At 27.0% G+C, this 27,322-nt stretch overlaps 5 protein-coding genes across 6 annotated transcripts; 4 read left to right on the top strand and 1 right to left on the bottom strand.

Annotated features, from left to right (window-relative positions):
- Positions 1-365: 365 nt before the first annotated feature.
- On the top strand, positions 366-5,998 carry LOC103580700 (uncharacterized). Of its 2 annotated transcripts, none has more exons than XM_014440496.2 (9): positions 366-1,043; positions 2,358-2,706; positions 3,225-3,366; positions 3,513-3,662; positions 3,724-3,905; positions 3,992-4,206; positions 4,270-4,490; positions 4,647-4,785; positions 4,870-5,998. In XM_014440496.2, the coding sequence occupies exons 1-9, from the start codon at positions 871-873 to the stop codon at positions 5,207-5,209; spliced, it is 1,911 nt and encodes a 636-aa protein (XP_014295982.2). In that variant the 5' UTR covers positions 366-870; the 3' UTR covers positions 5,210-5,998. The 2 variants fall into 2 exon arrangements, with proteins under 2 accessions (XP_014295982.2, XP_014295981.2); XM_014440495.2 differs by having other exon boundaries at positions 2,337-2,706.
- A 350-nt stretch (positions 5,999-6,348) lies between these two features.
- On the top strand, positions 6,349-11,647 carry LOC103580763 (uncharacterized). The gene is made up of 8 exons (XM_014440494.2): positions 6,349-7,006; positions 8,301-8,442; positions 8,586-8,735; positions 8,797-8,981; positions 10,031-10,245; positions 10,310-10,530; positions 10,685-10,823; positions 10,908-11,647. Exons 1-8 carry the CDS (start codon positions 6,401-6,403, stop codon positions 11,245-11,247), a joined length of 1,998 nt encoding a protein of 665 aa, XP_014295980.1. The 5' UTR covers positions 6,349-6,400; the 3' UTR covers positions 11,248-11,647.
- A 1,631-nt stretch (positions 11,648-13,278) lies between these two features.
- On the top strand, positions 13,279-17,682 carry LOC103578280 (regulation of nuclear pre-mRNA domain-containing protein 1B). The gene is made up of 5 exons (XM_014440584.2): positions 13,279-14,131; positions 14,342-14,658; positions 14,736-14,912; positions 16,582-16,857; positions 16,956-17,682. Exons 1-5 carry the CDS (start codon positions 13,981-13,983, stop codon positions 17,103-17,105), a joined length of 1,071 nt encoding a protein of 356 aa, XP_014296070.1. The 5' UTR covers positions 13,279-13,980; the 3' UTR covers positions 17,106-17,682.
- A 116-nt stretch (positions 17,683-17,798) lies between these two features.
- Positions 17,799-19,566, bottom strand: LOC103580697 (nuclear envelope phosphatase-regulatory subunit 1 homolog). The gene is made up of 5 exons (XM_008562556.3): positions 19,512-19,566; positions 19,182-19,199; positions 19,030-19,101; positions 18,826-18,960; positions 17,799-18,516 (listed from the first exon to the last, which is right to left on the bottom strand). Exons 1-5 carry the CDS (start codon positions 19,549-19,551, stop codon positions 18,359-18,361), a joined length of 423 nt encoding a protein of 140 aa, XP_008560778.1. The 5' UTR covers positions 19,552-19,566; the 3' UTR covers positions 17,799-18,358.
- A 1,523-nt stretch (positions 19,567-21,089) lies between these two features.
- On the top strand, positions 21,090-26,317 carry LOC103580695 (serine/threonine-protein kinase VRK1). Its single transcript, XM_008562555.3, has 8 exons — positions 21,090-21,374; positions 21,677-21,886; positions 21,982-22,107; positions 22,550-22,746; positions 22,819-23,059; positions 23,277-23,477; positions 24,246-24,726; positions 25,489-26,317. The coding sequence occupies exons 2-8, from the start codon at positions 21,721-21,723 to the stop codon at positions 25,631-25,633; spliced, it is 1,557 nt and encodes a 518-aa protein (XP_008560777.1). The 5' UTR covers positions 21,090-21,374; positions 21,677-21,720; the 3' UTR covers positions 25,634-26,317.
- The last annotated feature ends 1,005 nt before the right edge of the window (positions 26,318-27,322 follow it).

The raw sequence follows: 27,322 nt of genomic DNA, 5'->3' as shown, positions 1-27,322 counted from the left end.
AAGAACTATATCTATTAATAATTCATATGCTTTATAATTTTGCATCAGATTTAATTTAATTAATTTTTTGAAGTAAACAATGAAATAAAATGTTTTTATGTCGCAAATAACGATAACAATTGTGAAAAAGATAAGTAAGCCCGGTTATGGTGGATTTATAGCTTTTAAGTATACCACAGCAGAATATAATATTCTCCTTGAGAAAGATCATGCTAAAGCTATAAATATTACTTTATCAGACTTACTTAAATATTTAGAATAAAAAAATAATTTAATCAAAATATTATAAAAAATATATATGTATTCAGGGGCTGGAAAGGGGGGGGGGGGCAAAACGGAGTACTTAAGGAAATACAAAATATTCAGACAAATGAGTTTTCAATACGAACAGTAAGGTTTAAGTAAATTTTAAAATTAATTATTTAATTTATTTATCAAAATAACTTTCTCTATAACGAAGCAGTCAACCACTGGACGTTGTACTTTAAATATATTTTTATTTTTTTTTTAATGTTATTTTCCGTCTTACGATAATTTAGCATAACAATGACGTTTTACTAAATAGTTATATATTTCCTGAAAGTGACATTGAAATTTAAGTACAAATAATTTACATTCATTGAATAATAAAAATAAATCATAAAAAAGATCTATTCAACACACTGTCCCTTTCTAAAGATCTATGGACGGCTGACGTCATGATTATGTTGAAATAGGGGTCGACATATTTTATAAACACTTGCGCTTCATAGTATTTTAAAGTATTTTTATACTAGACTCGAGTGAGATCTTATACTTTAAACTTCCTGAAGTTACTTTCAATTTTAACGTTCGCATTTTAAAAAGTCTTTCATTGAGATAACATTAAAAATGATTTATCAGTATTCAGATTTGATGAAGTGGTTTTGTCTTATGATTTTATTAATTTTACTGGATATTAAAAATTATTCTGTTGGGAAGTGTATAAATAAAGATAAAAGAGAAAATTTACCATCAACCCACGATGAATGGTATCATCTGAAGCATAATATTACTAAAAGGAGGTAAAGCATAGCATGAACGAATTATTTTTTCGTTCTATACGTTTAGTTGTGTGAGAAATATTGAAAAAACAACTTTCTTTTTTTCGAAAATTTTCAATTTTCATAACGGGAGGTTAAAAAAATTACTACGTCACTTCTATATTAATAGACTGATAATTAATATAGAACGTACGGAAAATTTATTTGAATGAATCATGAATTACAAAAAATGAGTAAACTTGAATCTCTCCATTGAACTAAATTTAAGCTTTTCAAGCCCAATAAAGTTATGTATGGCATTGAACTACGAAAATTAAAAAAAATCTCAACTGGTTGGTAACCTGAAACTTTTAATTATTGTGTACGATTATTTTTAAAAAAAATAGTAAAGATTTGAGAATAACTAAATGTTAATAATCCTAATAAAAAGTGATAAATTCTTTATTCACTCAAAATTTATTCCCGATTTTTCGGAGTGTATAACACCCTACTTCATGAGGAAGATTCACAAGAGATATTCTTCAAAGGTTCAATACGATTCTTCTTGTCGATGTAACAAAACCTTTTAGCAAATGGTGTCTCATGATTGTTAGATACAGTTAGATACAGTTCTTACTCCGCTTGTAAGATGCATTACGCAAAAAAATTATTGTTGTTGGTTATGCTATGGTTTCATAGCGAAGCCGGACTATATTAGCCACTCAACGGAAATTGAAATGAACACATGCAAAAGTTATTGTGACCATAGTAAAATTAACAGTGGTTTTAGTAATTTGAGATATAAATTCTTGCCAATTTTACGATGGTCATAGTAATTTTGGCATGTGTTTACTTCAATTTTTTCAGGTCAATGTGACCAACATGGCCCGGCTTCATTATTTTTCCGTCTATTCTTCGCAGCTCCTGCTATGAAAGTTCAGTTTCAGTTCAGAAAAGATAAAGATATATTGTAAATCAAATCTTCCAGAAATACGACAGTTGTTATTCCAATTGATTAACGATTTATTTATTATAATTATCTAATTGTTATTTTTTATTAGCACTTATTTATAAGTGATTCAAAGTAATGTGTTATCGCACTATGTGGTATAGTAGCGTTTTTGTCGCTTTAAATACGGTGACGTCGTTAGCTACAAAAAGCAAAATTAAGTAAACTCACAAGTCGTGAAATTTAATTAATACATGAGTATAGTAAAGGTAAGTCTCGATATATTATATTGGTACTTCCGGCACGACTTACAACGCTCGAAAATTGAACTTTCAAAGTAGGCGTTGCAAAAAAATATGAAACAAACTCTCTGATGATATAAATAGTATAAGTAAGAAATCTCACAGCACTAGAGAAGCAATTAGCAGTTTAGAATCTGCGATTGTAACAGCCCTCTATCAACAAGAAATTGACGAAGAAAATAAACGGCTTTTAGATTCTTTAAAGAATATATTAAAAGTAGCAGAAGAAATTGACATTAGTTATAATCACCAATTATTGCATCAGTTATTCAGTTATAAAAGAAACTCAGCCACGGCTACTAAAAAATATATTGATAGTACGTTCGAAGATAACAAATTGTTACGCAGATTATTGTTAATCGATGAATGGTCAAGTGGTTTAGCACAATATAAATTAAATAGTAATCCGAATAATGTATATTCAATTGCAATTAAGCACTACTCAAGAATACAGGTAAGATATAAAATTAATTTGTTTATATATAAGGTACTAATAGTTACTCTGTAAAAAAAATTTTGGTGTGAAAATGGCCCTCGCACACTTTACATGGTTCTCTCCGTGTAAATTGACGGTGTGACATTTTTTCGTTGTAAACCATCAACAGGTGTACTTTTAACAGGGTATAAGTGTTATCTTTCACACTGCTCGGTTTTATCAGTTCAAAATTCATACATTGCCCGATCATAAGATATATATATATATATATATATATATATATATATATATACATATATATATATATATAGATGTATGTATATGTACATATATGTATAAATCTTTGTAAAACTCTCTAAACTTTACAATATGTGGGAAACTACATTTATACATAAACTCAATTTGCATAAAAAGATTCATTCTATAAAAATATACCATTTAAAAATATAATATAAGCCGTCATTTAAAGCCTAACTCTAGAAATATTTTTCAAGTTCCATAATAATGATATGTGTTTTTATAATGATGATTTTCAGAAAAATAAAAATTACTGCGGTGAGTCATCAATTCAAAATAAAATATATCAACTCTATGAATCTTTGTTAGCAAGCGTCAGTAAAGGATTCACTATGATTTATATGGCTTACGAATTCCAACAACGAAGACCTGGAAATACAGGTTAGTTACGACAATTTATATATTTTTTTATACACAAATCAAACAAGAAGCCAAAGGGTGTCCCCTGATCTTGCCGAAACATATTTTCATTTTTTATTTCCAATCCCAATAAAAATAACCGAAGAACTGGTGTTTTTTTTTTTAAGATAATCGGCGCCCTGCACAAGTAATTGTATTAAATCAATATAAAGAGGTGGTTGTTCATATGACCGCTTCAGCAAGCAGTTATTTGAAGAAAATCAATGAAACGATATATAAAAAATCACAAAATTGTGATACGGATGAATGGGCTGAAGGTTTGATATTTTTGAATTAACCGTGAAATGTATATACTAATTTTAACGTTTGATTATTTAGGTGTGAATTATATTCGTTTAAAGAATCATGTTTCGTATTATGAACCTAATACAAAATGGGATTGGGATCAAAATGCTGAATACTTAAAAGATATGAAGCCAGAAAAAGAATGCGACGGTACACAAACATTTTGGAATCCATCTATGCCCGATGGTGTCATATACAGCTTAAACTGTCCATTCGTAAGCCAAAGTTTGTTTTATATCATGATAAATAAAGCTGCCCGATAATATTGAAAACTAAATATATATACACGGATACATTTTAGATTTTCGTCAGTGATTATTCAGGAGATAGCAGTTGTCAACGTTTTCCAAAGAACGATTTTACGAAAGCTAAAAATATAGATTGGGAATCAGCATGTACTACCGGAGATAATTCAAGATTAGAACAATTATGTGCTTGCGATAAACAATTCGATCAAGATACTAGTATACGAACAATAAGTTTAAGAGAACATTACACTGACAGTGCTGATAGTAGGTAATAAAAAATTCAAATTGATTATTCGAAATGGCCAATCAAAAAATATTTTGTTTTTAATAGAGTTGTCACCGGAATACGATTTATTGTTAAAAATAATATCGTAATGATACAAATTCGAGAAGGTAAATTAGTCAATGGTATTATAGACCCCCAAACCGTTAAATGGATAGATGACGATGGGCAGCATCCTGAAGTAGGTCCTGATACAGTTAAGCTCAGTTATAATATACGAGCGTTTGAATTAGATGACATAGAGTTGCCTGATGAGCATTTGGTAACAGGTATTGCAAATATATTTTAAAAATTATCAACTTTCTGTACATCAATATTTAAGTCTGTATTCGACATAACAATTTTGTGGGCTATGACTAGCTCTTTTGAGCAATTCTTTTATAAATTAACAAATCATTTGTTAATCTGCTTGTGTACATTAATAGGAGTCAAACTCATACTGACAAATGAAAAGCGCATATCATTAGCAGTAAGAGGATCGGCTATGTATAATGACAAAAAAAAAACTTTCCCATCAATTCACGATCAATGGTATTATTCAACACCTAATCCATATAAACCAAGGTAATTTATGATAATTTAAAAATTTTAAACACTATATTTTATCTGCTCCAGTATTATTACAACCCATGTTATTTCATATTACAGATCTAATATTGATATAAAATACTTCAAAAACCCAGTTGATTCAAATGATCTCAATCATGAAATGAGCACTCCAGGATTGGATTACATTAATTTCTCATCATCAGTGTATTCTTCAAAAGATGAAAATGTTGCAATCATACCATTTATCGATTCACGCGAGCTTGTTACTAATCCACCAATCGCTCTAGGTGGATTAGGAATATTTTACAATAGCAAACCCGGTTATGGTGGATTTATAGCGTTTAAATATATCACATCCGAATATAATATTCTCCTTGACAGAGATCATGATCAAGCTATAAATACTACTTTATCAAACATACTTAAACATTTAGAATGAGAAAAAAATTAAATAGAAATTACTGAAAATATTTGTATCAAGTCTTAACAAAATCTACCTTACTCGTTTTCTAATTTCTCATCGTTTTGCGTACGTTTGGTAAAGGAAAAGAAGGAAAAAAGGGGCCGCTAATTAGAAATTTCCGCCATGATCAAAACGAATTTAAAATTAAAAAATTTCACAAATAAATTTTGTATTACAAAAATAAACCTTTTCTTATACGATAATAACTTGATTATTAATAATGATTAATCATTTCATGTGAACAATAAATACGAATGATGTACTGAAAAACGGAAACTGCCAAAGAATTTAAAAAAAATTACTGAAATATAATCTGCTGAAGATGAAGCATGGCCGCTGCCGCATTGCTATTCAAACGCTCACGTTCAGTTTGAAATATCTTTATTTACTTAAAACGCAGTTATTATTTTCACAATATCATGCTAAAGAATTGAGCCCATTTGGAGTTACAAGTTAAAAGTACGTTATGCTTTGGACGGTTAAAACATCGTTTCAAAAATTGAGGACTTAAATAATATATTACATTGAGCGGCAAGCCCAACATCAAAAGAGCTGAAGCTTGTGAGGCTCAAACTACTTTTTTAATTTTAACTCGGGTGCTAATCAATTTGCATGATAACAAGAATATCATATAGATTAAAATCTGTCAATAAAATAGTTTATTTTGTATAATTGAAAAAAATATATTTTCTTGACGATAATTGTTTTTTAAATAAGTTATCTAAACCTTCAGGCTAATAATGTACTATCATTTTTAAGTCATCAAAAAAGAATTAAATAATATATTATTGGACGTTAATAAACACTTTTATACAAAATAACAAATGTTATCACTCACTACTTTATTTGATTTTTCTTTGTTAACCATTATGAGTTAATTAGAGTCGAATGCCCCAAATTTTTCTAATCGAGGCAATTCTATTTTAATGATCCGTTTAATTAGTCAAAAAATATAAAAACATTAATCTAATACCCTACTCTATGGGAAAACCCAGTAGGGATACTTATCATAATTCTTATCAATTGTCCTTGTTTTTTTTATAATGTTTTTTTCAACCAAATAATCATAACAACTATTTTAAAAATCATATATAAATGAAACTCAAAATACGGCTGTTAATTAAAACAAATCAGTTAGTGTTTACGGTACGTTTGTTGCTAGCTAAAATGAATTTAAAAATTTCATTTTCTATAATTTCTTTAATTATACTTAATCTTTTGATACCCTTAAATGCTCAAGAAAAACAAAAATCTGGGCCATTAGATTTATTTGCGGCCGCTACTGGTCCTGTAGGTAATGTAATGACTTTAATAAGCTTTTTCAAAGAATTAATTTCTGTGGGTGACAATAGTCAAGAAAAATATGAGGCACGATTAACGCAAGCATTTAATGACATACATGATATAAGTATAAAAGTCAGTGACATGACAAATGCAATACAAAATGTCGGAACTACAATTGTATCAGCCCTTAATCAAATAGAAATTAACAAATCTTATAATGACCGTGTAGCAGATATGATCCATATTCTAAATGAATCGAAAGAAATTGATATCAAATTCCGTCATCACTTATTGCCCTTATTATCAAGATATAAATCTGCCTCACAACAAGATATTACTAAATTTATTGATGACACGTTTAACGATAACAAATTGTTACGCAGATTATTGTTAATCGATGAATGGTCAAGTGGTTTAGCACAATATAAATTAAATAGTGATCCGAATAATGTATATTCAATTGCGATTAAGCACTACTCAAGAATACTGGTAAGATATAAACTTTATTTGTCTTTATATATAGCTTATTAATTGTAGACTAACGTTTTTCATAAAAATTTATATCCTAAAATCATATATTATAATTTAGGAAAAATTTTTACTCGAATTTACGTTTTTTGTTCCAAGAAAACTATCAATGAAGGATAAGTTTTTTAAATTCCCACTAAAAAAATTTTAATGTACCTGAAAATCGTAACGTTTTTCACGCAACTAAAAAAAGATATTGGAAAGCTAAAAATCTACTGGATGACTAGAATCCTGAAATGTTTCGTATATAGATGATGTTATGTCAGCTGAAAATCAGGCCACTCATGATTTCCGGAACTACCTTTTTACAAGTCAAATTAAATGAATTTTTTTGATTTTCGTTGCACGAAAAACGTTCCGATTTTCAGGTACATGAAAATTACGAATTTTCAAAAATCGAGATTTCATCAGATGTCAAAGTTTTGGGGTCCTAGGAAGTTATTTTGATATTTTCAGAGAGATGTCTAGCTGTGAGAATCGCAGAAGCTCAGGTCGCCGACCTGAGTCGAACGAATAACTCATGCAGTTAATAAATTAAAAAAAAAATAGTTATTCACAAAAAACTGAAATTTTGAAGTATATAGCATTTAAATTTAATCGTTTCCGAATATTTTCCTCTTTTTTTTAGGATACGATATTTTCCGTAAGAGTGAAAAATCCGTAAAAAAAAAAAGAAGTTTTTTTGCAAAGTGAGATATCGAGCTCCATCAGGGCTCAAAAGAAGCGTCTTCTTACCCCCCACAAAAACACGTGCATAGCTATATACGAAAATTTCAATATTTGCTATAGATATGGTCAATTGTTAGTAAATTGGCAATTTTGAACAATTCAACAATTTATTACTTAAAAAGTTTTCAATACTTTGATTTGAACTTTGAAACACAGTTTTGAACTTTGGTACACAGGAGAATTTGTTTTTGGCGAAAAGTTGTTTTTTACCGCTTTACGTTTGACTTAATTTATTTTATACGTTAGTTATAAAAATTCTAACATATGAGAAATAATATAAAAAAAAAAAAATTGTTCTTTCATACTAATCAATTTGTCTGATTTGATAAAAAAATAGAATTTCGTTCACGTTATCTTCAACAAAAAGAAATTTTAAGGAAGTAAACATGTAGATTGCCAGATTACTGATTACGACTTCGAGTCTCGAACTTGTTTTTTTTTTATGTTTTTTTATGAATCATAAACTTAAAATATTCTATTGGAGTTCTAAAATAATGAAATGTTTACTTGAAATATCTATTTTCAGAAAAATAAAAATTTTTGCGGTCAATCATCAGTTTATAATAAAATACATGATATGTATCAATATATGTTAGGATGCATCAGCGAAGGATACAGTATGCTTTTTATGGCTTACGAATTCCAACAACAAAGACCTGGAAATACAGGTTGGTTATTACAATTTACATCTTTTTTTACACTTGTCGAGCAGGAAGCTAAAGGGTACCCCCTGATCCTGCTAAAACATACTTTTCTTATTTATTTTTTATACGAATATAAATAACCAAAGAATTATTTATTTTTTTTTAAGACAATCGACGCCCTGCACAAAGAATCGTGCTAGAACAATACAAAGAAGCAGTTATTCGTATGACCACTTCAGTAAACAGTTATCTGAAAAAAATCGATGAGACGGAGTATAAAAAATTACAAGAATGTGACGATGAGAAATGGACTGAAGGTTTGATATTTTTTAATCAACTCTGGAATAAATATGCTTAATACAACAATTAATTATCTAGGTAAGAATTACATTCGTTTAAAAAATCATGTTTCGTATCATGAACCGAGTACACGATGGGACTACGATCAAAATGCAGAAATCTTAAACAATATGAAGCCAGAACACGAATGCAACGGTACACAAGTATTTTGGAATCCTTCAGCTATATCCGATGGTGTTATATACAGTTTAAACTGTCCACTCGTAAGTCAAAGTTTGTTTGATATTATGCACAATAAAAAAAAAATAGTTAACTTGAGCCAAGAAGATTGTTCTCCAAAAGTTTGCTTCATTAATGAAGAACGAAAAATTTTTTTAATTAAGAATATCTTCTCGGTTTATGAAATATAATTTAGCTAAGAAAAGTTAGTTTGAGTGTTGAATCCGAATCAATAATATTCTAGAATCAAACAATCAACTTTTTTTTCTCTTAGCGGAAACAATCTTTTGATTTGATAGGATATACTATACATAATTGAGCTAGATAATTGTTTTCCTGTCAGGTGAAGTAGTCTGACTTTTAAATAGTAAATATATTATGAAGAGATTCATGTTACTGAAATAAGCTGACGTCTAATAAATTTTAGATTTTTTTTAAAACCAATACATTTGAAAAAGAAAATTTCCAAAAATTGCACCTATAGATTTTTTAATTTTTTACACGTGCGTATTTTTAGTTTTTTTTTTTTTTAATTAAATTGTTGAAAAAAAAATTCGAAAATAATCGATTGCAATCTCGCGACGAACCTCAAAACGCCGTTGCAGCCTAACACCGGTGGCTTCCCCTTTCACCGGATTTATTTTTTTTTTTTTTTTTCAGGAAATTTTTTTAATGGTTAAAGCACTGGTTTTTGTTACTTAGCGCATACGGAAATTCTTGCGTTTAAATAATGTTACTTATTTCGAAAAATGCAATTTTTTTCAAACAAAAAAAATTAAATAATATTATAAATACGTTACATCTTGATTAAAAAAAAAAATTCTCTTATATTAAGAAACAAAACTTTAAAATATGATCTATTGTAACGATCTATTAATTACAGTATAAAACAAATGTTGACATGAAAAAAAATTTTAATCAAGATACAAATTTAAAGATAATTTTTAATTTTCTAATTGATCTAAAAAACTTTCTTAAACAACAAATATATTCCTCGAGCCCAAAAAAACCGTATTTCAGTGTGAAAATTAATAACATACCCTACTAAGCTACTCGACAATATATAAATTTTGAAAACACGAATATATTACAGATTTTTGTCAGTGATTATACCGAAGATAGCAGTTGTCAACGTTTTCCAAAGAACGATTTTACGAAAGCTAAAAATATAGATTGGGAATCAGCATGTACTACCGGAGTCAATTCAAAATTACAACAGTTATGTTCTTGCGATAAACAAATCGACCAGGATACTAGTATACGAACACTAAGTTTAAGAGAACATTACACTGATAGTGCTGATAATCGGTAATAAAAAATTCAAATTGATTATTTGAAATAGCCAATTAAAAATTTTTTTTTTTTTTTATAGAGTTGTTACTGGAATACGATTTATTGTTAAAAATAATATCGTTACGATACGAATTCGAGAAGGTAAATTAGTCAATGGTATTATAGACCCCCAAACCCTCAGATGGATAGATGATGATGGTCAGCGTCCTCGAATGGGTTCTGATACAGTTAAACTCGGTTATGATATACGAGCGTTTGAATTAGATGACATAGAGTTGCCCGATGAGCACTTGGTAACAGGTATTGTATATATTATAAAAATTATGAATTTTTTGTACATTAATATTCCAGTCTGTAGCCGACTTAAAAGTTTTGTGGGCTTTGACTAGCTCTGTTGAGCAATTATTTTATAAATTAATAAATCAATCATTGATCTGCATGTGTACATCAACAGGAGTCAAATTTATCTTGACAAACGAAAAGCGTATATCATTAGCAGTAAGAGGATCAGCTATGTATAATGATAGAAAAAGAACTTTCTCATCAATTCACGATCAATGGTATTATTCAAAACCTAATCCATATAAACCAAGGTAATTTATGATAATTTAAAAATTTTAAATACTATATTTCATCCACTCCAATATTGTTACAACCTATGTTATTTCATATTACAGAACTAATATTGATATACAATATTCAAAAAATTCAGCTGATTTAGAAGAACATAATCTACAGTTAAGTACTCCAGGATTGAATTACGTTGATTTCTCAACATCAGTATATTCTTTAAACAGTGAAAATGTTGCGATTATACCATTTATAGATTCACGCGAACTTGTTACTAATCCACCAATCGCTCTAGGTGGATTAGGAATATTTTACAAAAGTAGACCCGGCTACGGTGGATTCATAGCGTTTAAATTTATCACGGCCAAATATAATATTCATCTTGACTCAAATTTTGCTCAAGCTATGAATAATACTTTTTCAGACTTACAGAAGTATGTAGCATAAAGAAATAATTCGATAATAATTAATTAGAATTTTTTTATCGAGTTTTAACGAAATCTCTGTTCTCCATTTTTTTAAATAAAAGGCATAGTACATAAGGTGTACCATTTTTTAAAATTTTAAATCTTTTAGAAATAATTTTTGTATGAAGGATAAAACCGTAATACAACCATCGCAAACTTAAATATATTAGAATTTTAGTAAGAGCACAGGAATATATATATAAATCTTCATAAAACCGATGTAGAAAACAAGCTCAAATCATTATACATTATTTTAAAGAATTTGTTATATATAAAATTAACTCACCACACCATGAAATTTGTATACCCGCAGACGCTCTATTAATTTCTGTAAAAAAAAAACCATTTCAATCAATAAATATTTGTTAATTAAAAAAACATTTCAGCAAATAAATTTATTTTTTGAAAGATCAATGCAATTTACCTCGCTAACTTATACTTTGTAATTTCCAGCAGAGGACTCTCATCATGACAATATGCGAACTTAAAAAAAAAATTCACTTATCACTTCTCACTTCACTGATTAGTTCACTACTTTACACTGATTTTAATAAAGACAACAACACTTTTGTTTTTTAATTCGACATCACCAGTTCATTACGATACTAGAAGTAACAGACATTAAAAAAAATTATTTCGTTTAAAGCGACATAAAATATCTACAGCAAAAAATTTTGAAAATTCCACAGCAAAAATTAAAAAAAAATTTTTCTTGCACATCGTGGAATTTATATTCTATTTACTACTTGTTTATAAAAATTAAAAAAATTTTTGATGTCTGCATCTTTCAGTATCATAGTTTATTACAAAATCTTTAACCCACGATTTAATATTCACTTCACTACCACTTCACATTTATTAACAACAAGAAACTACTTATTAAATTCACAGAAAAAAAAATATAAAAGCAACTTGCAAGCTAGGAACCACCAAACTTCGCTCATGAATGTCGACTCATAATTTTGAGAAATTAATACAAATCATTATCGCAACTCAAACTCAGTAACTTCACAAACTTATTAAAACATATTTACAAATTATCACTTTCGATGCTTATAGAAAAAACTGATAAATAATATACGTATACACTAAAAATGTTCATTCGAATTGCAGCCATTACGCATTATATTATTGCTTCAAATCTGAACGTTGCGTCGCGAATGAAGAGCTGCTATTGGTTGGTGGCTGGTTGCGCACGCGACTCATAGAGGCGCAACAGTCTGAATCCTACCGTAGAATATTTATAACCACGGCGCTAGTCGTAACTTTGAATTTAAATTTTAAATGCCGGCTATATTTTTTTCCAATGCTTTACTTACTTAGAGAAAATTCTCATGATTTATTTCTCCATTAGAGCTAATGTAAAATTTTTAATAGATCAACTTTTTAATTAATTTTTTTTTTTTAGAGATCACCAAAATATTCAAAATAATAATTTGAGTCCCCGAAGCTTATTCAATTTATAACTCAATAAAAATATAATCTTCATTAATTCACGACAATATTATTTAATAAAATGACCGAAAATTAAATTTTTTTAACCCATTACGAGTTGTTCAGATATAAATATGAAAGTGAAAGCAGCCCGAAATGACTTTATTAAATATGAGTGTGAATGTAGCAGACATCAGAAAAATTTTAAATAATTAATAAATCGATTAAATAATTAATAAAATAAAATTTTAAAAAAATGGGCATTTAAAAAATTTTTAAATTAATAAGTGCATTTTTAATAAATATTGTTTTTTGAATTATTTCCTCTATTTATTTGTAATTTTAAATTTGTCTGATGTCTGCTACATTTATGATACTGAAGTTAGCCGATGTCTAAAAATTTTTGGATATTGTTCGAAACGATAAATAGTAAAAAAAAAAAATTATAATAAATTCCATTCATAGTTTTTTTTAAATTTTCTACCTGAGAATTTTTTTTATCATTAACTTTTAAAAAAAACAAAATCAAAAAATTAAAAATTGTTTGTTGATTTCGGGACCATATTCACACTCATAAATTTTTAAGGACCAGTTTTTCAAAATCGGGGTTATTTTTATCCGGTTTTAAATTAATATTGTCAGCACATCTATACATTAATAATATATAGATATACCAGTAATAATAATTTAAATCTTGATCAAAAATGAACCCGGTGTGAAAAACTGGGCCTAATTATTTCTTAAAATAAATATGATAAACTAATTAAAGAGAGGAACGTACATTCATCAGCAAAGTTAGAGTTAGAACTAAAACTAACAAGATGGCCGACGACACTTTTAACTTGGCGTCCCCGCTAGGAGGCGCGGATGTTTCGAAAACCAATTCAACCTTATCTTCGATCGATAAAAAATGTTTCTTCATTTTCTACCAAAAAAAGGTTATTTCCACGTTCCAACACACACTAATGTCCGTGGAAAAATTCCGTTCAAGAGCTATTCTAACTTTCTTTAGTTGTTTATTTAAAATATATTTATTTAACGATTGAAAGTGTCTTTGCAATAAACGTCCATAATCTTGACACTGCGTTATTTTATTTTAAGTAAATAACGCGTGCACGTCTGATTTAATTACTAACATGTGTATATACATTATCATTTAGACATTATATTATATATATGACATACATATAAATATATATATGTACAACATAAATTTAATATTCGCAATCGAGGCTAGCTGACCAAGTGTGTTTATAAAAAGTTATTTTTTAAGTTCGTAATGGCTGGATTTACCGAAAGTGCGTTAGTTAAAAAATTGTTGGATCTTAATCCATCCCAACAGAGTATTCAGACATTGTCATTGTGGTTAATTCATCATAGAAAACATCATGGTACTATTGTTAAAGTTTGGTACAGAGAAATGTGCAAAGGTACTTACGCAAAAATATATTATAAATACGTAATATAACAAAAAAAAACATATATGTACACATTTATTTATATTTTATTGTAAATAGACGTCAATGAATTACTTATAAATAAAAAAAAAATTTTTTTGTTTGTAATAAATATTTAAAATTATTTTTCCTGTTTATTTTATTTTTCATTTATTTATTCGTTTATTTATTTTTTTTTTTTAGCCAGAGATAATAGGAAGTTGATGTTCATGTATTTGGCAAATGATGTAATACAAAATAGCAAGAAAAAAGGTCCGGAGTTTGGTAAAGAGTATGGTAATTTCTTACCAAAAGCTTTTGAACATATGAAAGGTTTTGATGAAAAAACGAGGGAACGATTGAATAGATTGTTACAAATTTGGGAGGAACGTGGCGTTTATGATAAATCACAAATTTTGGAATTTAAAACGGCATTAGATTCTGTTAATGAACCTATCAAGGAACCTGGTACTCCTCCTCCAAGAAAAAAACCTAAACTTGATGATAAAAGTAAAGTGAAGGTATTTGATAAATTTTTTTAAGTAATTAAATTTATATTTGTTTGAATATTTATTTATTTATTGAATTCCTTTTATAGACGTCAACACCCAAAATAGAGAAGAAGGAAAAGAAAGAAAAAAAAGAAAAAAAGGAACGTAAAAAATCGGAGACTGAAGTTGAAGTTGATGGTACCAAAGAATTACATGTGACTTTGAGCCCCAGAACACCTGCTGGTGATCCACCAGAAACTGAGGAACTTATTAAAGCTTTAATGGTAAGTTTTTATCTTTTAAATAAATTTACTTAATTAAAGTCCTGGTTATTCATTTCGATCTGTAATTTTTTTAACAAAATTCTTTTGTTTTTTTTTGTAAGTTATTATTTTTAAATAAATTCAAAAATTACTAGACGTCGGCTAATTATAGTATCATACGATTATCAGATTTTAAAAATAATTAATGCTTACAGTCTTGTTTAATGATGACTCAAAAATAAAAGTAAATTTTTTTTCTTTTAAATTTGAATTAGTTTCTGTGGTATTTTATGTTTCTATTTAAATAAAAGAAATAGTAAAGTTGAATGTTCGTCACGACGGCAATAATTTTAAAGAGGCCAAGAAACACATTTGTAATGCACCCGATATATAAATAAGGTATATGACCTGGTTAACGTTTTTTTTAAGGATAGCAGATAACGTTTTTTTGCAGTAACTGTCAGAGTCAGTAAAAAAAAATAGTCCATAGGCACGTGATCGAAAACTCAATTAACAAAATTTAATAATTATAATTTATTGTTTTTCAAAAATAATTTTGTCGTCCATATTATCGATCCAAAAAAATAAACATTTTTTATTATAAAAATTGTAGATAATTACTTGTTAGTTAATTAAAAACTTATAGTTAAACCTGTTGGAAAAAAGTATTTAAATTTAAATATACTATTTATTTTTTAAAGTACAACTTTCTATGGCCTCTTTAAATTCATTTTCACTGTTATTGAAGAAGAATTTCTTTCAGCTCTTACATAAAATATATAACCATCTACAAAATAACATATTATTTATTTTCTAATAATAATTTAAACTTTCTTGACGAATAATAATTTTAAAACTTTTGAAAATTTTAAATTTTATTTCTCACATCCTCAAATCATAGAAATGGATTTATATATTTTTTAAATAATCTACAATAGTGTAACTTTTTAATAAAATTTATTTCTATAATTTTGAGTCAAAACTAAATTGAATTATATTTACATACAATAAATTAATTCTCATTATAAGTAACATATGTAATACGGTGGCCTAATAAAACTTTTTTTTTCGAGTTTCATATGAAAATGTGTTGGTTTAAAATATTTATAGAAGCTCTCCAAAAATCAGCTTGATAAAAAATTTTCAAGTGCATTCTCAGACAATGCTCCGACTTTTTAAAAATATTCAATGACCTTGAACTGTCAACCATGTCAAAATTTTATAAATTAATTTCAAAAAAATTGAAGCATTTTACAACAGAACGACGAAGTTATTATTTCGCCGACATATAAATCTTTTAAAAAATTACTCACAGTTGCTATCAATTAGAAGATGAAAAAAATTTGATAAATAAATTGCAGCCTGAAAAATTTGACATTCCAAATTAAAAAGTTGGCACAAATTCCTAATTGATATCAATTGTAAATGATTTTTTAAAAAATCTATGTCTCGATGAAATTGTAACTGTGTTGCCCTTTTCAATTAATGCTTTAACTTGTTGTTAATTAATTATCAAAATTCTCATACGGTCATTACAATTGAGTCATTGACTATTTAAAAATAAATCGGGGCACTGAGAATGCCCTCAATAAATAAATTATCAAGATATATAATTATTTAAAAATGTTTAAAAAACTAACAATGTTATTTAATTAATAAATATTTATATTTAATTTGATTTGGATGAAAGGATTTAGAAAACACGGCATCATCAGACGCAAATGTGAGAGAAAGAATAGCGTCACTACCTCCAGAAGTATCAGAAGTATCTTTGCTTGCTAATTTAGCAGATCGTTCAGCCGCTGACCAGCTGAGTATTGCAGTTAATGAGGCTGCTACATTGCTTGCTGATTACAACGGACGCTTGCAAGCTGAAATGGAGGATCGTAGAAGACTATTGACAATGCTCAGGGATTATACTTTAGCACAAAGACAATTGTTACAACAAGCACAAACTACTCTTGACGTAATTAATAATTACTATTTTATTACTTAATCAATTATTGAATGAGTGGATTTATAAAAATCAATAACCATTAAATAAATTATAATTTATTTTTACAGGATTATAAAGAAAAGTTGAAAAAAATATGTGCAGTACGTGCTGAAGTTAAATCACACATTTCAAATTTACCAGATTTAACACAATTACCAGATGTTACTGGTGGCTTAGCACCGTTACCATCAGCTGGAGATCTTTTTTCACTTCACTAGTATACGCCTTTATTAATTATATTATTTTTACAATTAATTAGTTAATTACTGATATTAAAGTCGAAGAAATTATAAAATATATATAAATATATTTACGAAAATTGAAATCATTGAGCGAAATTTATTTTTAAAATCAAGACTCAGTATCAGTTAATCAGTTAATTAATTTTTACTATATTTTCATTAATAGAGACCATAAGCTTCCTCATGACGCTGTGATTTTTTGTTTTTCAAAATAAATTGAAAGACAAAAAATAACGTTTAATTGAACAAAAACAATTAATAAAATTGACAAATAAATGATAATTAGAGTCGTATCAAAGGGAGCTTCCTAAAGTTCATAATTATTATTAAATCAAGATTTAAATAAATAATTTAATGCTGAGAATGAAAGGAAAAAATGTATTTTTAATGACTGCGAATGCTTTTTAATAATCATTACATTATTATTATCATTATTATTACTATTATTATTATAAATATTATTTTAATAAATCAATGAATTATTAATGCACACGTAACGATGTAAAGATATTTTTACTCGTCATGAGGTAATTAAATTAAAATAAATTTATTTGTATGTTATATTTAAAAAAAAAAAAAAAAAAAAACGATCGTTTGTAATTAATAGTACGATTAATTACTTAGTTTTATTAATGAACTATTGTTTATTATTATTAATTAGTTAGTGAATTATTTTTATCATTGCTATATATTTCATTATTAAAGTATCAGTTGTATATTTTTTGGCTATGATTTGATAGTCTGTTAGTTGTAAATATGTATCGTTAAATAATTAAATAAAATAAATTTTTTATTATTATTTTCAATCATACGCACGAATATTATTGATTATTATTACTATTATATTTTTGAATCGTGTAAATGGTAAATAAAAAATTGAAAAAAAAAAAAAATAATAAATAAAAAAATAAACAAATGCTTGTAAAATTAATTAGTTCTAATTAGAAATCTAATATTTTATTTTATTTACATGGCTGATTTTTAACAAATATTCAAAAGTTATATCGAGGAAGACGTGGTGCTAAATTTTGATTAATGATAAACTAAAAAAATTTTAAGTAATGACTTGATTTGATTCAAATGTGCGCATGTAATAAAATAAACAAATTACAAAAATAAATATATTATGATAATAAATTCAATTATTAATCAGCCATTTGCGTAATGTCATGATTAATTGGCGGTATATTTAAAGATGATAAATTAACTACTGTGTTATTAATTAATTCTCAGGTCTCGTGCGGATGCGGCGGTCGTGTTGGTTTAAGAATAAGTTTTCCAGTGTCGTCGCAACTCATATTAAAATCACGCAAAACACTTCGTGTTCGTTGTGTTATTATACTTGGAGCAATGACACGCCCGTGGACACCTAACATGAATAAAATTACTGTAACAAAAAATAAATACGTATTTACTTACACGTATGTTATAGTATGAAAAAAAAAAAAAGTATAATTATTTCTAGTGACCCAATAAATTACTCGGATTTTAATTATTACCAATAAATGTTTGATAAAATATCATAATTATTTTAATTAGCTGGTAGTTAAGTTCTTTTAATTAATTGATAAAATTTTGATACGCTTATGACAGTCATTGAAAATCTTACAAAAAGTGGGGGCACGGTCTGAGAATGACCTCAAGTAAATCCGTAATTTAATAAAATATCTTAATATATTTGAATAAATATAGTTACCTAATAAAATACTAGCTAATGCAAAAATAGGATGATTATAAAGACTTTGTGTAAATGATACTGCTGATGTATTTGGATCTGTCAGCCAATGCCAAGCTCCTACTGCTGTGCATATTGAAATAAAACCCAAGAGTACTGAAAAACAACAATAATAAATAATTATTTAAATTAATTGACAACAAAATAAATAAAAATTTTATTTACTTCTCCATCTTAATGTTGAAGGTTGCAAACTAGCAATAACTTCAGTAAGTCTTCTTTCGAAAGCTTTGAGATCTAAAAAAAAATTATTTATAATTTAAAATATTGATATGATTTAAATATGAGTAATAAATAAATTTAATAATCAAACTTACCTTCACAGACAGTTTGATCTAGTGACATAGTTATGAACTATTTAATTTTTTATACTTGTATTAATTAATTTAATTAACTTTGTTAGAAACTATAATAATTTATTTAACAAAATAATTATTTATACTTATTATTAAATCGTAAGTTATCATAAAATAGGTTTGTTTTTATTGATACTGCGTTGTATTTGAACCGGAAGAAGTTAATAAATAGATAATTATAATAATGAAATTATTAAATAAAAATTTTTTAAATTAGTAAATAAATTGAGAATGTCAACTGTGAAAAATTTTGTCAACATTAAAAATAATAATGTGACTAAAAATATATACCATAAGTTAACGACACGGCGCCGAGTAAATACGACTGCATATGACGATACGACTGTGGTTTTAAAAAGTTTTACAATTGTCGTTTGTCGGTATCCATACGGCACTGCCGTGTAATTCAAAATTTTATCACGTCGTTTGAAAATGGCGCCATATGCATGCGGGCTATCAAATATAAATTTATTGCCGTTTTCGGGAAACATTAGTGAAATGTTTTTTTACTAATAACTAAAACATAAATATCAATCATATATATAATTATCGAATAAAAAGATACATTTTTTTTTTTTATGTACATTAGAAAAGAGAAGACGAGTGTGAATGTTGTAGACATCAGACTAATTTAAAATTATAAATAAGTAGAGTAATTAATTAAAAAAATAATATTTATAAAAAATAGACTTATAAATTTAAAAATTTTTTAAATGCGCATTTTTTTTTTTAATTTTTATTTTATTAATGATTTACTCTACTTATGATTAATTTAAAATTTGTCTAATGTCTGCTACATTCATACTCATAAAAGACCTAGTAGACGATCAAAGACGAGACGCAAAAAAAAGAAAAATCAAGAAATAAATGAGTGTAAATGTATCTGACAATTTTTTAATTTGGAAATAAATAAATAAAATTCAAGTATCCAAGCAGCAAAGACAACTTTAAGATGTCACAGAGATGACTTTTAAACGGACAAGAAAAATTTCATTTTGTCTCGAACATTTGATCATTTATCAGATCTCTCAAATGGCCCCAAGTTTTTACCAGATCTACACCTAAAAGTTTAAATTTTTTTCTTTGTCTGTGGGAAGAATGGCGCGCTCGCTAATTTTTATAATTTTTTTTCTTGTAAACGAAAAAAAAACTTTCTTCCGTCTAAATAAGGCAGGAATTTAAACTTTCGGTGCCAGTTAATTTTAACATGTAACGTAAAAAATTACCGAGATTTTGATGACTACTGATCTAGCTCCAATAATTAAATACGCTAAAGGAAGAAAAAAATTTACTCAGAAAAATGATAATTGACTATGATGTCTGGTGTCCGAAACGCGGGTGCTGATTTTCTGATAATCCGTCTTCATCGGAATTCATCCTTTACCAAATAGTGGAGCGCAGTAAAGTCATCATTGTCGTGAGTGCTTATATCATTTCTATTCATTGTGTTGATCAAAGATTTCACGGTCTTGTCATCATGTTTTTCAACTGCACACATCAATAATGTTCTGTTTTGTTCAAATTGCTTTTGATTCTAACATCAGGATTGTATTGGATGAAAAAATCTACTATACGGGCATATCCTTTGAGAACCACATAAGTTAATAGGGTCATTCGAGACCCAAAATCTTCATACCACTCATTATCCTGCAGAGGTTTGAAATCACCTCTATACTTTCTCTGAACATGTCTACTCAACTCTTCGTTAACATCTTAAAGTTGTCTGTGCTAATTGAGTAAAAAGATATTTGAAAAGTTACAGGTGGCAGCACTTGGCAAATATTTATGCAGGGCCACCTTTTGCTAAACAGTTAAACTAAATATGCAAAAGAAACGGTCAATACGCCGGGTTCTAGTTCAGCTGATTATTTGATTGTCTTGAAATAAAATCCTCCAACGACCTAGCGCGTTCATGTCACTTTTACTTGAGTGTAAAATGGCAGTTGTCTAGTGTCTCAGTTCCCGTTCGTTTATCCATATATCAATACACAAATATATGTGTAAAAAAAAATAAATAGCCGCTGGTTAAAAAGTATATTTACAATATATACAGACATTATTAAATAATAATTTATTATTTTGTTTAATTACTACCATACTGTAGTAATTAGGCAATGTTTTATTTACATTAATATTTATTTTATAAATACATGGGTAAATATCAATATACGGGTATTTAAATTTATTTTATTACAATACTAAATCATTTTTTAATTGTTTATAAATCTGTCATTTAATTAATAACTAAAACTATAAGTTAGCGCACAATTTTTTATAAATTTTATCATTTTAAGTCAATAATTTAAATACAGACGTAATATTTTTATTTATATTTTTTTTATCGATTTCGTATTTGAAAAAAAAAAGTTGACATTCTATTAAATTTATTTTTTGTTTTTACTGAATAAAAAAATTAATTTTACTTAAATTTTTTTTTTGTTTACTTACATTCTTAGGAGTGATGGACTGTCTTAGTGTTGTATTTAATTAAAATTCAATAATGGCACCTCGTCGCGCAGAAGAGTGTCCTTTGAAACGAGTTGCTGCTCCAGGATGTCGTTTACCAGCACGTTTACCTCCCGGTGAAATTTTGACTGACATTACACAAAAAAAATGGAAATTAGGCCCACGATTAGGTTGTGGTGGCTTTGGTGATATTTATCTCGGTAATTTTTTATTTATTTTTCATCATTAACTTTAATTTTAATCAGTATTTTATAATTAATTACCAAAGCATTTATTTAAATAAATATTTTTACAGCATCGGATGATGTTAATAAGACTGTTGGACAAGATACCAAATATGTCATTAAAATTGAACCTCATCACAATGGCCCCCTTTTTGTAGAAATGAATTTTTATATTAGAGTCGCTCGTCAACATATGAGTAAGTTAATTTTTTTTTTTTTTTTTTAAATACTATTTAGTTATTTTATAAAAGATATTTAAACTTAATACTCTTATCTACAACTTTCTCAAGGACATTCATTAATTTAAATTCAGTATTTACATTTGTAAAATACTTATCAAATATTTAAATAAAATTCTTATTAACTTTAGCGCATTTTTAAATTTTCTAATCATCAATGTCATTAATTTAATATTTTATTTAATTAAGTTGAAGCTCTAAATATAAGTAAATGTGGATTTAAAAAAAATCTAGACCACTCTAATGGAAAAAACTCCTTATTTACTCCGTATGTGGAGTGATTTTTTTTTAAAGCTCCGAAACTCTGAACGAAGGAATGAATTCGAATTCAGATAGAATCCAAATTTTCTCTCGTTTTTTGACAGTGTAGTTAGTACTAATTAATTAATTTTTTTTTTAGTTGACGAGTATTGTCAGTCGCAAAAAATAAGTCGAATAGGAATACCAGCATACGAAGGATCAGGATCTCATGTGTGGAAGGGCGAGCGATTTAGGTTTCTTGTGATGCCACGTTATGGAATAGATATAGGAAAATTATTTTTATCTAATGGACGTAAATTACCCACAAAACTTGTCAATAATCTTGCCGTCCAGATGGTAATTATTTATCAATAATTAAAAACTTAAATATGAAATTATAATTAAATATTTTTTTTTGTTGTATGACAGCTAGACGCACTGGAGTATATTCACAGTCACGGTTATGCTCATGCAGACGTCAAGGGATCAAATATCGTGTTAGAATTAAACGGACAAAATATATCGGGTAATCCTAGAGCGTACTTAGTCGATTTCGGTTTAGCTTATCGATTTAAAACAGCAGCAGGTATTCACAAGCCCTTTGTTCACGACGAAAGACGTGCACATGAAGGGACTCTTGAATTTACATCTCGTGATGCTCATCATGGTAGTAAGTATTTTTTTTTTTTAAATCAATTAATTTTTTTACATATTTGCCACGAGTCAAAAAATACTATCAGGGTCTCCCTGAAGTAAAAAACAAATAAGAATATAATTAAAAAAAAGTTAACTTGAGATCAATGTGGCTGTTTCTTAAATATATATTTTATAATTTGATATTAATGTTGGTTATTGGGATTAAATGCTACATATATTTTATTATTCAGCACATTCAAGGAGAGGTGATATGGAGACTTTAGGTTACAATATATTGCAATGGTTGTGCGGTAAATTACCTTGGGAAAAAGAAGAAGGTGGTATGAGAGCATCCTGTAATCCAGAAGAAGTTCATGCACAAAAAGAAACACTTTTATCAGATATTCCACTTTTTATGCAAAAATGTTTCCCTGAGCATAAAAAACCACCAGGTAAATATATGTGTGTTAATTTTTATTGTTAACCCTGCGTATGTATATTGGGTCTTTGGAGAGATTGTCAATTTTAAAAAACATCAAGTTTTTTTTATTATTCTTCAATTTTTTTTAACAACAATTTTAAGCTTTTGATTTTAGAAACTTCTGATCCATATGGTAGACACTTCAATAAGTAATCCAGAATTCTTTTCAGATTTTTCGAAGACTTAGAAACTTTGAAAACTTGACTGGTCCCTGAAAAACCCAGTGCACAAACCGTGTTATGTACCTGAGATCGGAACGTTTTGCGCAGAACGGAAATAAAAAATAAAAAATATGTGATCCTGAAGTTAACAGACAGTTAAAAATTTTTGGATTTTTATTCAACGAGTCAGTCAAAAAATTTGCACGTATAGAAAAATAAAAAAACTGTAGGAGCAATTTTTTTTTCATAATTTATCATTTTTAAAAAAATTAAAAAATTGTTAAATGTCAGCTAACTTCAGTATCATAAAAGTCTGTTGGATTTAGATTTCTGAAATATTTCGCATAAGTGCTAGTATGCCAGCCGGAAATTGCAACCACCCTAACTACCCCTTAAGTCACCCTTGAGAAGTCAAATTACATGAATTTTTTATTTTCGTTGGACGAAAAAAGTTCCGATCTTTAAGTACATATCGCGCCTCGAAAAATATAGTGTACACACGCACGGTTAATATAATAAATATAAAATCCTTGTAAATAATATATATTATTTTATTTAAAATAAAATATATGTTGCAGCTGCGATAATGGCATACATGAAGTACATTGCATCATTGGATTTCGAGGCAAAACCAAATTATTCATATTTACGTAGTTTATTTAATCGTGGCGGTAAAATAGAACGCACATTACAATCGTCAGTACGCCGTAAAAGAGTTTCTGATGAAAATAATTCATGTGAAAGGCCCATAAAAATGCCATACTTGAGAGAACGAAGACCTTGTAAGCCGGTTAATGGTGAAGGAAGAATAACAAGAAATACTCAGGTCACTGTTGATGTTGAAGAGTTTTGTTGGGAAGAAGTCTTAGCACGTCATCCTGATAAACTCGCTAAAGTTATTGTTCAGCCAACTATTTCACCTTTGACCCCACCACCATCTCCACCACCTCAATTATTACCGTCACCACCGTCTTTACCAACTTACGCTATGCTCCATGTCCTTCAACGTATTAAGGACCGACAATCTGGAGTATTGAAACAAAAATCGAAATCTTATGAGTAAGTCAATGTCAAAAATTTTTTTCTTTCAAGCTGCTCTATAAAATTGTTTAAATTTATGGCCTTGATATAAATTTTTTATTTTTATTATTTACAACGTTTAAATTTTTCGCGCTTACAATACCGTAAAATATTAAGATGAGTTTCATATTATAGACTAGACACTTTCCATGAGTAGAGTATCAACTTGCAGCTCAATGTCAAGGATATTTTTAGAAAAAATATGTTTACCGACTACTTAATAGGAGTTACTTATGATAAATATAAGCTGTATGAATTTTATTATTTTATATTGCATAGTAATTAAAATTTTTTTAAATTTTTACTACTGTTTTTAAACTGTAATTATGTTTCAAAATTAATAAGAGTAGTTTCAAATTATTCAAAAATTTTAGAATTATCCAAAAGTTTTTGAATTATTTGTAACTTTTTAAATTACTCGATTCCAATCAATAAAATTCTGATCAGCTTTCAAATATTCAAGTTTTATTTGATGGAGAGCTTATTTTTTAAAGCAATCAAGAATAATTTTTTTGTAATTGCGTGTCTTAGCTCTATTTATCTCTAATAAAAATTTGAATTATAAGAAAAAATATTAAAATTTTAAGCCGTTGAAAAAAAATGTTTTTGAATTACTTGGAAATTTAGGAGTCATTCATAAAGTTTTGAATTATTTAAAAAATTACGAATAATTAAAAAAATTCTAATCATTCAAAAGTTCTTACACCCCTAAAAATGATCTTACTAATTTATTGTTTGCAGCCATGAATTAAAAGTTAAGTGGATGACACCAGCGATGGAAGAAGTCGCTCAGTTAAAAAGAAATAAACAATCCAATAATGCTAAATTCACGACAATGTCCCCGCGTTTGACTCGTTCGCGTGTGGCACAGCAAAAACGTAAGTGATTAAAATATTATTAATCATCTTCATGTCACAACTAATGAGGCAAATAATATATTGGAATCTACTTAAATTATCATTAAATTAAACTTAAGAAATAATCAGAAATAGTAATAAAATAAAAAAACAATGATCGCAATACTCAAAAAAAAATTAATTTAAATAAAACGTAGACATCGATCAGTTTGATTATTAAATTCGTTTTAATAATTGAGTTTTGTCAATTTAATTTATAAATTTCTAATAAAATTTATTTTCTAGTATTGCTAGTATTACTGTATAGTTAAATTACTTAATTAAACGATAAATTAATTAATTTGTTAAGTGAAAAATAATTATAAAAGGTTGTCGTTCTGTAAAAGTTTAAAAAAATGCTTCTCTCAAAAGTCACGCCTGGGACAAATGTCCCGCCAATTTTTATAAGACTGTATTATCTCCATTTGTTTATTACGATTACTATTATTAATTTTATTATAATTGTAATTAATATTAATTAATTAATTCATTAAATCATGTATATATTAAAAAGAACAAGAAAGAAAATTATTATAAATTTGCCAAATGTAAACGAAATGGGAAATAATATTGAACAAATAATTTGATAATTAAATTCTTCCACGTTAAAATAAATTACACTAATCATAAAATATTTTATTTAATTATTAATTAATATGTTTTTTTTTTGTAATCGTTAAAAGTAATTGTGATTTATGTTTAATGAAAAAGAAAAAAATATTTCATTTCGTTTAATTATTTTTTTCTAGTTTTTTTTATAAGAAATGTAACATTTTTAAAAAATTATTTTTTTATTTTTTAGTTTAATAGAAAAAAAAATAAGATAAATTATTGTGGTAATTTTTTAATCATTATTATTTAATAATTGTATCTTTCATTCCTTAATAAGCTATCAATTTTCTTTGTTTAAAAATTAATCGTATAAAATAATTATCAATTATTATTATTATTAATTAATTTAAGTATATGTCTATCAATTATTGTTTTTTGTAAGTCGTAATAAAATAATTGCGTAATTTAATGTTATGATAATTATAAAATTTATATTAAATTAGTGAACAAAATATAGTAACGCTCTAAAAAAAATATAAAAAAACTTCTGTGCCACATTAATAATTAATTATTTATCAAAGATAAAATTGTGGAGATTCAATTAATGTTGATACAGAGCTTAAAAGTCATTAAAATGCTTACGCTTCATATACTACTACAAATATAAACATTTAACAGAATATTCAAATCTTAAATCATTATCACTTTTAACTGACCATTAATTATTTAATTAATATTTATATATAAATATACATATATATGAAAAGAAAAAAACAATCAAAATTTGTCTAACATCAGTTATTAATTATCTGTTGTCAATAATTGTCATAAAATTTATATTTATCATTTTGGTCAGTAAAAATTTTAAAATTAATTTTATTTTTATTATTTATTTATTTTTTAATGATGATTATTTCCATTAATGTAAATATTAATAAAATACTTTTAAAAAATATATATATATATATATATATATATATATATATATGTATCTATATATATATACATCATACATTTGTTTTTTTAATACATTCGATTTATTTTTCCCGGCCTAATTTTACATCATACCCAACCGTAGGTACTATTCTATAAATAAGTCCCTCAACTCGACAAATATCCAGACGAAA

Source organism: Microplitis demolitor, chromosome 3, assembly GCF_026212275.2.
Source record: "Microplitis demolitor isolate Queensland-Clemson2020A chromosome 3, iyMicDemo2.1a, whole genome shotgun sequence".
In the NCBI taxonomy this organism is placed as follows: domain Eukaryota; kingdom Metazoa; phylum Arthropoda; class Insecta; order Hymenoptera; family Braconidae; genus Microplitis; species Microplitis demolitor.
Note: the sequence above shows the minus strand (reverse complement) of the source record. Positions and strands in the feature narration are given on the sequence as shown.